Here is a 15,309-nt window from a genome sequence, read left to right on the forward strand (position 1 = left end):
ATCTTTTCAATCACATGCACCAATTTAAACATTGAACAAAATTATGCAAAAGTTGAAGTTATTTTGCATCCTCATCAACACAAGATATAACTAAAACTATTTAACTTTAGCCATACTAGTAAATGTCTGGTGGCATCTCATTGTGGTTTTACTTTGTAGTTCTATAATGATAATTACATTAAGAACATTTACATAGCTTAGATATTTTTCCTTTATTTTATTGGGGTTAAAATTATACAGGTTTCAGGTACACAATTCTTCAACACATCATCTGTACATTTGTATTGTGTTGTGTGTTTACCACCCCAGTTCAAGTTTCCTTCCAACACCATTTATCCCCCTATGCACTCCTCCACCTCCCGCAACCCCTTGTTCCACCAGCAATCACCACATTGAGTTCTTTCTCTCTTTTTTATTTTTTTGCTAAATCCCTCCATGTTCCTCTCCCAGTACCACCCCACCTACACCCAACAGCTGTGAGTTGATTTCTACCTATGAGACTGTTTCTGTTTTAATTGTTAGTTCAGTTTGTTCATTAGATTCCACATATGAGGGAAATCGTATGGTACTTGTTTTTCTCAGACTTGCTCTTTCACTTAGCATAATGTTCTCCAGCCCCATCTCTGCTACTACAAAGGATAAAATTTTTCTTTCTTTTTTGTTTTTATGACTGAGTAGTATTCCATTGTGTTATTTATTTGTGTTTTTTTTCTAAAGTATCTATCAAGGTTTTTTACCTTTTACTTACTATAGGGGCTTCTTTCTTTTTATTATTAAGGTAAATATTTCCTCTATGCTCTAAATTACAAGTCCTTTGATTAGATAATTATATGTCTTATCTTTTATTAAATACTAGAGGCCCAGTGCATGAAATTCATGCACAGGGCAGGAAGCTGTCCCTCAGCCCGGCTTGCATCCTCACCAATCCGGAACTGCTGGCTCCTAACTGCTCACCTGCCTACCTGTCTGATCGCCATCCCCCCGCTGGCCTGATCCCCATAACTGCACCCCCTTCCAGCCTGATCACCCCTAACCACCTCTGCCTTGGCCCTCGCCACTGTGACTTTGTCTGGAAGGACGTCCGGAAGACGCCCAGTCTAATTAGCATATTACCCTTTTATTAGTATAGATGGTTGCCCCTAATTTCTATCCCATGCTGGCCTGGTAGCCCTTAACTGCTCTCACCTGCCAGCTTGACCCCTTAACTGCCCTCCCTTGCCAGCTTGGTAGGACCTAATTGCCTCTCCCTTGGCCCCTGCCACTGTGGCTTTGTCCAGAAGACATCTGGCCTAATTAGCATATTACCGGTATATTAGTATAGATCAGTGGTTCTCAACCTTCTGGCCCTTTAAATACAGTTCCTCATGAATTATTTTTGTTGCTACTTAATAACTGTAATGTTGCTACTGTTATGAATTGCAATGTAAATATCTGATATGCAGGATGGTCTTAGGCAAACACTGTGAAAGGGTCGTTCAACCGCCAAAGGGGTCATGACCCACAGGTTGAGAACTGCTGGTATAGATGGTCGTGCTTAACTGCTCTCCCCTGACAGCTTGGTTGCCCCTAACTGCTCTCCCCTGTCAGCCTATCTCCTTAACTGCTCTCCTCTGCTGACCTGATTGCTCCTAAATGCCTCTGTCTTGGCCCCCGCCACCATGGCTGTGTCCGGAAGGATGTCCAGAAGAATGTTCGGAAGATGTCCAGTCTAATTAGCATATATAAAATAATGAATTTACTAGGGTAACATCTACACTAATAAAAGAGAAACATGCAAATTAACCATCACTCCACCACTCTGCTACACCCACCAGCCAATTAGAGTGACTATACAAATTAACCCAACAAAGATGAGAGTTAATTTGCATACACAGGCATGGAGTGAAGAGTGAAGACTACTGAAGATGGCAGTGGCCACGGAGCTGGAGTGAGCAGGAGGCTTGGGTTGCTCCCAGAAATGAAGGAAGCCAAGCTTCCTGATGACCCTGGACTCTCGCTCAAGGAGTGGCTGGGGACCTGGGTCGCCAGGGGCTACCCAGGCTTCCAGCCAGCCCTGGCCTCTGCTCAAGAAGCTGGAAAAAAAAAAAAGGAGGGGCTGGGAGCAGTCGGAGCAGAGAAGCCAAGCCTCGCTGCTGTGGCTGGACCAAAGGCCTGGGTCCCGGGTGCCGGAGGAAAACTGGTACCAGCAGCCAGGGGAAGGAAGGCCTATTGCGTGAATCTTCATGCAACGAGCCACTAGTTGGTTAATAAAATTATATAGGTTTCAAATGTATAATTTTATAATACATTATCTGTATATTCTATTGTTTGTTCACCAACATCAAATCTCCTTCCTTTACCATTTATCCCTCTTTTACCTGCCCCCAACTTTCTTTCTTCTTCTTGCCTGATTGTTGTGGCTAAGATTTCCAGTAATATGTTGAATAAGGGTGGCAAAACAGACATCCTTGTGTTGTTCCTGGTGTTCCTTATCTTAAGAGAAACACTTGTAGTTTTTGTCCATTGAGTATAATGCTGACTGTAGGTTTGTCATATATAGCCTTTATTATGTTCAGATAGGTTTTCTCTATTCCCACTTTGCTGAAAGCTTTTATCATAAATGAGTATTGTATTTTATCAAGTGCTCTTTTTTATGTATTGATATGATCATGTGATTTTATCCTTCATTTTGTTTATGTGGTGTATCATGTTTATGGATTTTCAGATATTGTGCTAACCTTGTATACCCCACTTTATCATGGTGTTTGACCTTTTGAATGTATTGCTGGATCCAGTTTGCTAATATTTTGTCAAGGATTTTAGCATTTAAGTTCATCAGGGATATTGGTCTATAATATTCTTTCTATGTAATGTCTTTATCTGGTTTTGGAATTCCAATAAGGCTAGCCTCAGAAAAAGAACTTGGGAGTCTTCCCTTGGATTTTTGGAATAGTTTGAGGAGGATAGGTGTCAAATTTTCTTTGGTTAAAATTCACCTGTGAAGCCATCCAGTCAAGGAACTTGTTTTTTGGGAGTTTGTTTTAATTATTATTATTACTGTTTCAATTTCCTTATTTGTAATCAGTCTATTCATATTTTCTGATTCTTCCTGATTCAGTTTTGGAAGATTGTATGTTTCTAGGAATTTATCTATTTTGTTCAGATTGTCCACTTGGTTGGCATACGGTTGTATGTAATATTTTCTTGCAATCCTTTGTATTTCTGTGTCATTTGTTACTTCTTTTATTTCTGATTTTATTTATTTGGGTCCTCTTTCTCTCTCTTTTTTTTTTTTGGATGTGTCTGATTAGAGGTTTTCAATCTTGTTCATCTTTTCAAAGAACCAGCTCTTGTTTCCATGGATGATTTGTACTTTTTTTAAGACTCTATTTTGTTTATTTCTTCTCTGATCTTTATTATTTCCTTTCTTCTAATCATTTTGGGATTTTTTTTTCTACTTTATTTAAATGTAAAATTAGATTGTTTATTTGAGATGTTTCTTGTTTCAAATATGCCTGTGTCTCTATGAATTTCCCTTCCAGGACTGCTTTAGCTGTGCTTCATATGTTTTAGGTTGGGTTTTCATTTTTATATGTTCTAAGGAATGTTTTCCTTTTTCTTTAATTGAATTTTTAACCCATTAAGTGCTTGGTATCATGTTATTTAGCCTCCATTGCTTTGTGTGTTTTCAGTTTTTTTCTTGTGATTGATTTCTAGTTTCATACTGCTATGGTCAGAAAAGATGCTTGATACGATTTCAGTCTTCTTAAATTTACTGAGACTTATTGTGTGCCCTAATATGTGGTCTATCTTGTAAAATGTTCTATGAATATCCTGTAATTCTGATGCTTTGGGGTAATATGCTTTGCAGATATCAATTAAATCCATCTGGTCTAGTGTGCCATCTAAGGCTGCTGTTCCTTGATTTTCTGTCTGGAAGACTTATGCATTGATGTCAGTGGGGTATTAAAATCCCCCACTATGACTGTATTATTGTCAATCTCTCCCTTAGTCCATCAAAATATGCTTTATATATTTAGGTACTCCTATGTTGGGTTTATAAATGTGTACAATGGGTATACCTTCTTGTTAGATTAATTCCTTTATCATTATGCAGTGTCTTTCCTTATGTCTTTATAGCCTTTATTTTAAATTCCATTTTGTCAGATAAATGTATTACTACTCCATTACATTACCTTTTGCATGAAACATCTTTTTCCATCCCTTTAGTTTTAGTCTGTGTGTTTCTTTATTATGAGGTGGATCCTTTGTAGACAACATATATATAGATCCTGTTTTCTTGTCCATTCAGCTACCCTATGTCTTTTCATTAGAGCATTTAAGCCATTTGCATTTAAAGTGATTATTATAGGTATGTATTTACTGCCATTTTATTCTTTATAATTATGTTCCTCTGTTTTTCTTTTGTTTGTTTTATTCTTCTCCTACTACTACTCATTCTCCTTCCTCTTCATTATAATCATTATAAACATGGATAGAGTGAATAGTGTTTCATCTTTATTGACTGAATTTACCCAAAAGTATTTCATTTTTAATGAAAAATATGACATTTTTTCAACTCTAAAAATTGCTGTTTTTTATTAGTTTTGCTAAGTGATGATACAGAAAAATATTCTAAATGTTAGAATAATATCAATTTTTGTTAATTTAATATTTAATTCTTATTTCACTTGGTTTTCCATATTTCAAGAGATGTCTTTTCAAAGGCTAAAGAGAACCCTGAGGTGTGAGAGATGAGAAGACTTTGTGTTAAAATAATTAGGATTTAATCAATATTCTATGTTAGGATATATCTATACACACCAAGATAGAAAATGAGAAAAAGAAAAATAGGCATTCTGTCAAGGTAATCAAAAGTTTACATATTTTTAATAATATAAACAAAATTATGATTTATCATCTCTTTCCACAGATGGTCTATGTGGCACGGAATGCTAAAGATGTGGCTGTGTCCTATTTTTATTTCTACCAAATGGCAAAATTGCACCCAGAGCCTGGTACATGGGAGGAGTTTTTGGGTAAATTCATGACTGGGAAGGGTGAGTCCAATTCTTACTTTAATCATGGAGTTTCATAATGAAAAGTCTTTTTTTTTTGTGCAAGGATATATAAAGTTCAGATATAAATTTTGTATTTGTTATAAACCTAATATGCCTTCAGCACTCTACTAATGCATGAGAGAGACAATAGAAGAAAAAGAATACATTGCCATTTCTTCCCTTTAAGGACTTTTGGAAAATATATGACACACAGGTTTTTTTTGTTTTGTTTTTTTTAATATATTTTATTGATTTTCCACAGAGAGGAAGGGAGAGAGATAGAGAGTTAGAAACATCAATGAGAGAGAAACATCGATCAGCTGCCTCCTGCACATCCCCCACTGGGGACATGCCTGCAACCCAGGTACATGCCCTTGACCGGAATCGAACCTGGGACCCTTGAGTCCGAAGGTCGACGCTCTATCCACTGAGCCAAACCAGTTTCGGTGACACACAGGTTTTTAAGCCCTTGGTCTCATTGTTTCATTAGTACTTGGTGACTACTGCCTTGCTGTATGTCATTGTATTGTTTTGATTTTATACATATTTCTTGGACTCTATTCTTCTTTTTTAATTCAAATTTGACTGTATTTTTTAAAAGTCTGCATGAAAAAAGTCAACAAAAAATAGAAATGACAAACTGTACAAATGCATATTTAACACATGAAATACAAAAAAATAAATTTTAATGTATACAGAGCTTTTGTAAATTGATAAAATCAAACTCCTATTAAAAACTGACCAAGAATCCAACCAAATGGAACATAGAAATGGAAATACAAATAGCTTTAAACATATGAAACCATATTTATAAGAAGATAAATGTAAATTAAAATGATGAGATGCCATCCATATTTCACCTATCAGATTGACAAAGATAAACACATTGTGTTGATGGGAGTGTGGGGAGTCAAGCCATCTCATGAATTTTTGGTGAGATGATAAATTGATACAAACTATATGGAAACCAAGTTGGCAATAGCTATTCAAAGTTTTAAAGGAAAGCTTGTAAAGTTGTTTTGTTTTTCTTTATTGATTAAGGTATTACATATGTGTCCTTATCACCCCATTGTCCCCCCACCGCATCCCCCCACTCATGCCCTCTCCCCCCTGTTGTCTGTGTCCATTGATTAGGCTTATATACATGCAAACAAATCCTTTGGTTGATCTCTCCCCCTTACCCCCACCCTCCCTTACCTTCCTTCTGAGGTTTGATGGTCTGATTGATCCTTCTCTGTCTCTGGATCTATTTTTTTTCATCTTTGTGGCAGCCTTTGCAAATGAATGGACTCTCTTTTCTTAACCATTCCTTCAGTTTAATTCTATAAACTAAAAATTATTGAATGAAGATTTTAACTTCAAGGTTCTTCTTTTCTATCTGTGTATTTTCTCTTTCAGGAAAACATACTTATACCCATGGTTGTAACTCTACTTTAATTTTCATATAAACATTTTCCAAGTCTCTTTTCAAAGCAAATACATCTCAATGGCATCTTGCAATTTTTTTTTTTTTACTCCTGCCATTGTTTGGACTATTCTGTTTCCATAGAATGTCTACTCATTCTTATTATCAATGCCCAACTCTTCTTAGAACTAGATACACTCTACTTCTACCACAGCTCTTTCTTCATCTCTCCATCCCTATGCTTTTCTCTCCCTTTTTCCCTCTGCTATGAACATCTGTACCACTTATTGTCTGTATTATTACCTGCCATCTTGCTCTTCTAGTTTTAATTTTATTTACCAAAGGTTGTATTCATTTGCTAAGGCTGCCACAAAGTACCACAGACTGAGTGGCTTAAACAACAAAACTTTATATTCCCACAGTATTGGAAGCTAAAATTCTGGATCAAGGTATCCTCATGATGGTTTCTTCTGAGGCCCTTTTCGTGGTCTTGTAGATGACCATCTTCTCTGTGTCTTCACATGGTCTTCTCTCCGTATATGTCTGGGTTATAATTATCTCCTCTTAGAAAGAGATCGGTTATATTGGATTAAGACCTGTCAGGGATGTGGAAACTTTCCCATTTCCCTCTTAGTTCTTCTGGCAGGCAGAATGAACATGAGGCAGGTTAACAAAAGTTTTAATACTTGCATTATGGGGAATTCACATAAGCATGAAAATTTCAAATGAGGTCTATATGTCATTCTGGATCAAGGAGGAGAAACCAGGGAAGTAAGGCAAATGTACAAGGAGATCTTAGTAAACAAGTGTTTATGGGCCATCTTGAAGCAATGAGACACATGAAGGATTTTGAGGAAATGGGCTTTGCCAGGTTCCTCCTTGCACCATACCTTATTCAAATTAAACTGGAATATCCCATGATGATATCTCCCTTCCTGGAGCATGTCCACTCTCTTAAATTTTTTTAGTCAATGAAGGGGAAGGCCAAAGTTTCTTCCTGAGCCTCTGAGCCTTGATTATTTTTAGCTTGAAATATGTAACCTGCATGCCAGAGTGGCACATTTTGGTGAGACTGATTTTGATCCACATCTTAATGAGCTCATTTTAACTTTACCTCTGAAAAGACACCATCTTCAGATATAGTCACACTAGTGACCTGGTACACTGATTCATGCGCATTGAAAAGAAATTAATTAGACACGCCCTGGAGCCAACCTTCTGCAGTCTCTCCCCTGCGTCTGCTGAGTGAGTGGGGTCTCTGTGGCAGGTGGGGTCCCTAGGCCTGGCCTGCGGGGATTGGGTTGAAACTGGCTCTCTGACATCCCCTGAGGAGTCCCAGAGTGCGAGAGGGCACTCTGCAAAGTTGCTGTAGTACAGGGTGTGGAATGTAAATGCAAGTGTGCAGTAAACCAGATTCAGGGCCCACAGTGCCCCAGCAACAACATAACCCACAGCCGAAGGTGAAATCATGTGCCACACTAGGAATCAGGCTCCCTCCTCTGGTTTTGGGGAGCGTCACCCGAGAACCGTCACTGTCAAGTCACTGCAGTTCAGCAGCTCATGCATTGAGCATTTGCCCCTGGTGGTCAGTGTGCATCATAGCGACCAGTTGGATGGGTGGATGGACACTTAGCGTATTAGCCTGAGGTATTGGGCTTCAGACTTCAACACATGAATTTCAGGTTAGACACAATTCAGCCATAATACTCTGCTTTCTGGGTCCCCCAAATCTATGTCCTCACATTCAAAATGCATTCACTATATCCCTCTAACCCCAAAAGTCTTAAACTATTCCAGCATCAATTCTGAGTCTAAAATCTCATCTAAATATCATATAAATCATCCCTAGCTGCTTTTGTTCAGTGGGTAGAGCATTGGCCTGTGGACCGAAGAGTCCCAGGTTCGATTCTGGTCAGGGGCATGTACCTTGGTTGCAAAATCCTCTCTGGATAAAATTCCTAACTGTGAACTTGTGAAATCAGATAGTCTTCTTCCAAAATATAATGGTGGGACAACCATTAAGATAAACATTCCCATGTGGAAAAAAATAAATAAGACAGAAAAAAAAGCTGAAATTTAGCAAGGCAAATTCCATTAGATTTCAATGCTTGAGAATAGTCATCTGGATTAGTTAGGGCCCACCCTTAATGACATCATTTTAACTGAATTATTTCTTTAAAGGTCCCATGACTAAAGTCAGTCATATTCTGAACTACTGACTGATGTTTAGGACTTCAACTGAAGAATTTTGGGGAACACAGTTTGTCCCATAATAGAAGTATTTTATTCTAAGTAGATGGTAAATTCAGTGAGAGCAGGGGTGATTTGATATAGCTCCCTTATACTATCATATCTTTTTCTTGAACTAGTAAATAAGCAATATATAGTCCTTACCACTTTTGTTTTGAATTACACTTGGAATAACATTTAACAACTTAATAAATCTTGACTTCATGTAAATAGTTTTAAGTTGCAAACATTTTATCTTTCAATGTAGTGTCTTTTGGTTCTTGGTATGACCATGTGAAAGGCTGGTGGGAGAAAAGGAAAGATTATCGTATCCTCTACCTATTCTATGAAGACTTGAAAGAGGTAAGAAACAACCACAATTTCTTCTTTATTTTTTAAGGAAACCTATGCTGCACCTTTTTTGTATCACACTTTCCTTTCCTCTTGATCTATAAATATGACTATTAACTCTGACTTGAAAAATTCATCTTTTGGGCAATTCACCTCTTTCTAACTCTACTGCTTCCTACTCTAGTTCAGGCAACTATCTTGATTTATTTGTTCTATCTTATCTTGCATCTATTATCCATTTAGAAAGAATGATCTTGAAACCTAAATAAAAATATGTCATCTTTGAAAAAGGTTTCAAATCTCTCAATGGCTTCTATCCCTATGTGAGAAATAGTCATTACTGTAATTTATGAATTTCAGCATATTTAGTTCCTGTCTATCTCTCCAATATCTTCTGGTGCCATTATTTCTTTTCTCTGTAAGTGAGCCTACCTGAAATATTTCTTCTCACTATTTTCAGATTAACTTCTTCTCATCCTTCATGTCTTCAATTAAATGTAACTTCTCCACAAAGTTCTTTTATGTCCACAATGTCAAATAATCTACCTCATTATTTTCTATTAAACTCTGTTTTGCTGCTATTATTCTTTAAATAGCATCCACCACCATTTGTAATTATTTTATGTATGTGTTTCTTTACTTATGTTTTGTTGTTCTCTAATGTAAGCTCCTTGAACATAGATACCAAATTTAATTTATCTATGATTGTTTCCCCAAGTGGCAAACATATGGGAAAACAATGTAATTTCCTTATTTATTTTAGATTTTTTCTCATCTTCTGTCTAATTATTAGCATGGAAAATAGTTCACTCCCTAATTTGATAAAAAACTTATTTTGATCTGATTATTTACACAATCTATTTAAGAAATGTTGCACATTTCTTTAAATTGAATGTTTCTCGAATAGCTTGTCTACAGCTCTCTTTTCTCTTTAACATAGAGCCTATGTGTGTGGGGCAAAGGGTAAATTATATAAGACATCACAAGAATGAGGATGGGCTGAGATCCCTGGAAACAATGTCTACTGACCTCCCTCCCCATAGACTATCTGGTTTATCTGCCTCAATTGCTCAGAATCCAGTGCCTTGACTCAGCCTCATCTTGGTCCCTTAGATTTTTCTGAATTCCTTTAGATGATTATGACTACCATTAATCTCTTATTTGGGAAATCTCTTCTACCATCTCTTGGGAAACCACCTTACCCAGCTAAGGTGACCCCCTCTGACAGACTCCTTAGTCTAATTCTTTGACTTTTCTGAATCCTATCTAAAACATTTTTTTTTTCACCTGTGACTCTGAATCATGGTGATTTATTACCCTAGTTGTGGGTCTAGAAGCAATAAGTAGTGGTTGGGGTGGATCTTGAAGAGGATAGGCATTATCTTGGGAGGAAAATTCCCAAATGAGGTCATAATACAGTCTTCCAGCAAAGGAAGTTTATCTCTTCAAATATGGTAGGAAAATCTATATCTGCTGGCAGAAAAAAGTTCGAAGTTACTCAAGGGTCCTAGAGTCCTTGCGTCATCAGATCACCCCCAAATTCTCATTACAAGCTTGAACAGTCCACACTTTCCTTATCACTCTTCCATTTAACCTTCACATCATGGACTTGGCACAACTGGGAATTAAACTTTCATTGTAATTCCTCCACTAGAATAATTAAGTTGTGTGTTTAATTTGCAGCAAATTTAGTTTTTTAGCTACAAGAAATAGATTATTTTAGAGCCACTACAGAAACTCTAGTTCTGTTCCCATGAATTGAGATGGGTAGTGCCAGAAAGCTAAATTTCAGATTGCCCTTATGCCTGATCTTACCAGGTCACTAAGATTATGGCTCTCTGCCTCAGTTTGGTTTGTACCACCAAGGACACCTCACCGATGAATAGCAGGGTACAAACTCTTTGGCCTGAGTGCCATTCTTTCATTTGTATCTAACATGCTGTCCTATGTATAGTTTGATGCACAGAAAAGGGAAATCATAATAAATACATCAAATGGTTCTCTCTTCTTCATTGTTGCCTCTTTCTCCTCCCCATCTTTCCTTATGCTGGAAAATGAACAGGATTTTATTTTACTTTCTCTTAATGTACTCATACTATCAAAAAATCTATGTAGGTGTGAAAGATAAAAAGAGTATCCTTTTTTCCCACTATATGAGAACTCTCTGAGATAAGTAATCTATTATTTTTATTGAGATAAAATTGACATATAACATAATATTAGATTCAAGTATACAATATAATGATTCAATATATGTATATATTGTGAAATTATCACCACATTAAGTCTAGTTGACATTCATCACCACACATAATTACAATTATTTTTTTGGTAATCAGAACTTTTAAAATATACTCTCTTAGCAACTTTCAAATATACAATATAATATTATTAACTATAGTTAACAATTATTCCTGATCTTAAAGAAAACACTTTCAGCTTTTCACCACTGAGTATGTTAGGTATAGACCTGTCATATATGCCCTGTATATATGTTTCTTCTATACCCATTTTGTTGAGAGTTTTTTAATTACATCTATTGAGATGATAATATGCTTTTTATCTTTCATTTTGTTAATGTGGTGCATCACTTTGATTGATTTACAAATGTTGAACCATCCTAGAACTGCAGGAAAAAATCCCACTTGATCATAGTGTATGTTCCTTTAAAAGTACCATTGAATTTTGTTTGAATATTTTGCATCTGTGCTCATCAGGGATGTTAGCCTCTAATTTTCTTTTCTTGTATTGCCCTGGTCTTTGGTATCAGGGTAATGCTAACCTTATAAAATAACTTTAGAAATGTTCCCTCTTTCTTTATTTTTTTTTTGAAGAGTTTGAGAAGGATTTCATTCTTACAAAAATTTTTAGTAGGTAACCTATTCTTGATATTAGCTATAAAAAAAGACTATGGGATTTTGAAAATTATATCTTATGATAACAGTAACTTGCTTTATCAACATCTTTTATTCTACAGGTTAACTCTATTTTTTAACGTAAAAGGTTGAATTGATTCAGTCTTTTTCTTTGTATTTTTTGGGAAAAAAAATTTCTTCTAGCAGATACAACCAAGAGTAGGATATGTACTTGGGAAAGCAAAATGAAAAGTATGGATAAAATATAAAATCATTTCCTCTACCACATTGACATATAGAACATAATTTAATGTGTTTAACTACTTCATGACTATATCTATGTGAAATAATTTGTTGTCTTTATAATTTTTTAGAATCCAAAGCGTGAAATTCAGAAGTTGTTGAAATTTCTAGATAAAAACCTTCCAGAGGAAACTGTGAATAAAATAATCTATCATAGTTCTTTTGATGTAATGAAGCAGAATCCCTGTGCAAATTATACGACTGTACCATCATTTGATATGGATCATTCTGTGTCGCCCTTCATGAGAAAAGGTGAGGACATCATAGACTAGTTTCTGTAGTGCTTGTTAGTCACATTAAAGAGAATATAGGTGGATTAATGAGAGCAATATTATAAGAAATGGAAAGAGATTGAGAGAAAAATGTAGGAAAACTGAAAACATTTGAGAAAATAATTTATGGCAAAGAAACTCTATGATTGCTGTAATATTAGCATATAAGACAAGTCTTTAATAAGAAATGTTTATTCAAGAGCCTATGTATCAATAAGCATGAGTCTTGGCATCCATTGCTATAGCAGAAGAATGCCCTTTATTTTTCTGAATTATCTAGATATCTACCCATCATTCCTTAGAAATGTTGCTGTGGTAGGTAAAAAGCTTATATGATATTACACATACTAAATTAATGAGGGAAAGTATCAACTCCTTGAGGTTGCTGCTATGATTATGGTAAATTATTGCATCCTCAGAATTGAACTCAATGTATAGCTAGCATCTTGCACAAAAATAGTTATTTAATAAATGATAAATATGAGTTTAATTGAATTGCATGTGTGTGTGTATGAGTGAGAGAGAGAGAGAGAGAGAGAGAGAGAGAGAGAGAGATTTTGTTAGTTGTGTACATGTTAGCTTTGTTATAAAACAAACAACTCAAAGAATCTCAATGGCTTAAAACCACAATATTTAATTTTCACTTAATGTTGGTGGATGTTGGTCATTTGTGGCTGCTGCAGTTCTGCTCAGCACTTTTTTAGTCTGATCAGTGTTTATTGGCTATCATGGGCTTCCAGTGATGGTGAACCTATGACACGCGTGTCAGAGGTGACACGTGAACTCATTTTTTTGGTTGATTTTTCTTTGTTAAATGGCATTTAAATATATAAAATAAATATCAAAAATATAAATCTTTGTTTTACTATGGTTGCAAATATCAAAAAATTTCTATATGTGACATGGCACCAGAGTTAAGTTAGGGTTTCTCAAAATGCTGGCACACCGAGCTCAAAAGGTTCGCCATCACTGGCTTAGCCTCTTGTGTTTTCTCTTTCTGAAGCTCAGGCTGATACAACTGCTTGTTTGTGGGATACAACCACTATCATGGTATAGAAGAAAAGCAAGAGGGGTAGTGGAAACTTGCGATGTCTTTTAAAAACTTCAGTTCAGATCTGGTATATATTGCACATATTCAAATTTCATTGGCCAAAGCATATAAAAAACGCAAGCCCAAAGTTAGTGAGGCAAAGATGAATCACATGACACTTGACAATTTTCAGAGATGTAAAATCTCCTTACCATAAAGGAGAGCGAGAATAATACAAACTGAGACAGTTTTGGAGAGAACCTATAAAGGGAATGTTAAAGGTAACTTTAATTATAATGTATCTTGATGCATTCTAGAGATTTTTATTTTAAAAGGTTAGGAAGAATGCCATGGATGTCTTGCTGGAGATATCTGACTCTCAAGCATGTATGATTTTGCCTCCCAGGAGACATTTGGAAACATCTGGAGGTATTTTTGATGGTCATGAGAAGGGTGTGTAACTGGCTTCTAACAGAGGCCAGGGATGCTGATAAACATCTTACAATGCATAGGGCAACCCCACATCCTCCCCAGCAAAGAATCCTCTGGCTTCAAATGTTAAGAGTGGAGATATAAATAAAATGCCACAGTTCAGAAATCCCAGGCCAGATTGAAAAATTTACTTTGACATCTTCTCTTCCATTTTTTTAATATAAAACTCAACTTCTGGATGTGTCTCCTGTGAGATATTCTATGAAAATGACATTGTTTTTATCACATATTTATTGCACATGCTGTGTCCTGTATGTATTCTTTTGAAGTTTTAAGTACAGTTAGTATTTTGAAGATTGAGCAACCTATAATAAAGACATATGCTTAATTACATTTAACCCTGTGATTTCCCAATCTTACTTGATCATGGAACTTTTAAAAATAAATTACATTTGACATTGGAAAATGGGTCTTAAAAGGACTGAAACATTTTCTGTATCTTTTGTTAGCAAATCTTCTGAAGTCAAAGAGAATATGTTGGATATTTTCCCAGTGGCATTTCTTGAAGCTACTTAAAAAGGTTTTTTCTTCATATAAGATACAGGGAAAATGCATGGAATTTTTGGAAAACTAAGAAGGTGTAGGAGTCTGGGAGTGGAGCAGGAGGTAATTAATGGAGTTTTGGAGTAGATAAGACATTCTGAAGGTTTAAAAATATAAGCATGATAATTTAAATTAGAATTCATCTTAGGTAGAAATTTGACAGTAATCTCAAATTTACCATTTATGTTTCTTTTCAGGTATTTCAGGAGACTGGAAGAATAAGTTCACTGTAGCCCAAAACGAGAAATTTGAAGAAGATTATGAAAAGAAAATGAAAGCGTCTACATTGCAGTTTCGTTCAGAAATCTAAGAAATACCTGCTCTTTGTCCAACTCCTTTAGCTGGCACTTAAATTAGAAATAAAAAAATCTCTTTAAACAGTTAGTGAAAGAAAACTTTATATGTGGTATTTCCTTATTTACTAATAATGGTGATTTATAATAGAATATCCAAAGAATTTAAAAGTCTCCATATCAAAAATTAGTACTCTGTGATTTTTAATTACTTCCCACAATGTTTTTACTATTCTTAAAGATTAAACAATAAAATAAAGTTTGAAATCTATAAATTTACCTGGTTTATTTCTTTAAATTCAACTTCTGGATCTTTGAACTTGCAAAGAAGATATTTAGGGGAGTCTTCAAAATAGAGTGATTAGAACAAAAATATCCCCTTAAAAGTTTTTTTTTAATTTTTTAAAAATATATTTTATTGATTTTTTACAAAGAGGAAGGAGAGGGATAGAGAGTTAGAAACGTCGATGAGAGAGAAACATCGATCAGCTGCCTCC

The 15,309-nt window shown here is 35.5% G+C and overlaps 1 protein-coding gene across 1 annotated transcript in view; it reads left to right on the plus strand.

Annotated features, from left to right (window-relative positions):
- The window catches only part of LOC138995088 (sulfotransferase 1 family member D1), a 36,318-nt gene extending 21,404 nt beyond the window's left edge, over positions 1 to 14,914 (plus strand). Inside the window, exons 5-8 of the mRNA XM_070395460.1 lie at positions 4,913 to 5,039; positions 8,942 to 9,036; positions 12,254 to 12,434; positions 14,717 to 14,914. Coding sequence (XP_070251561.1) covers positions 4,913 to 5,039; positions 8,942 to 9,036; positions 12,254 to 12,434; positions 14,717 to 14,829 — 516 coding nt within the window. The 3' untranslated portion in view covers positions 14,830 to 14,914. The remainder of the gene's footprint in view (positions 1 to 4,912; positions 5,040 to 8,941; positions 9,037 to 12,253; positions 12,435 to 14,716) is intronic.
- Positions 14,915 to 15,309: the final 395 nt, after the last annotated feature.

This window comes from Myotis yumanensis, unplaced genomic scaffold, assembly GCF_028538775.1.
Source record: "Myotis yumanensis isolate MYYU_CA2020_CCGP unplaced genomic scaffold, mMyoYum1.0.hap1 SCAF_1, whole genome shotgun sequence".
Classification (NCBI taxonomy): domain Eukaryota; kingdom Metazoa; phylum Chordata; class Mammalia; order Chiroptera; family Vespertilionidae; genus Myotis; species Myotis yumanensis.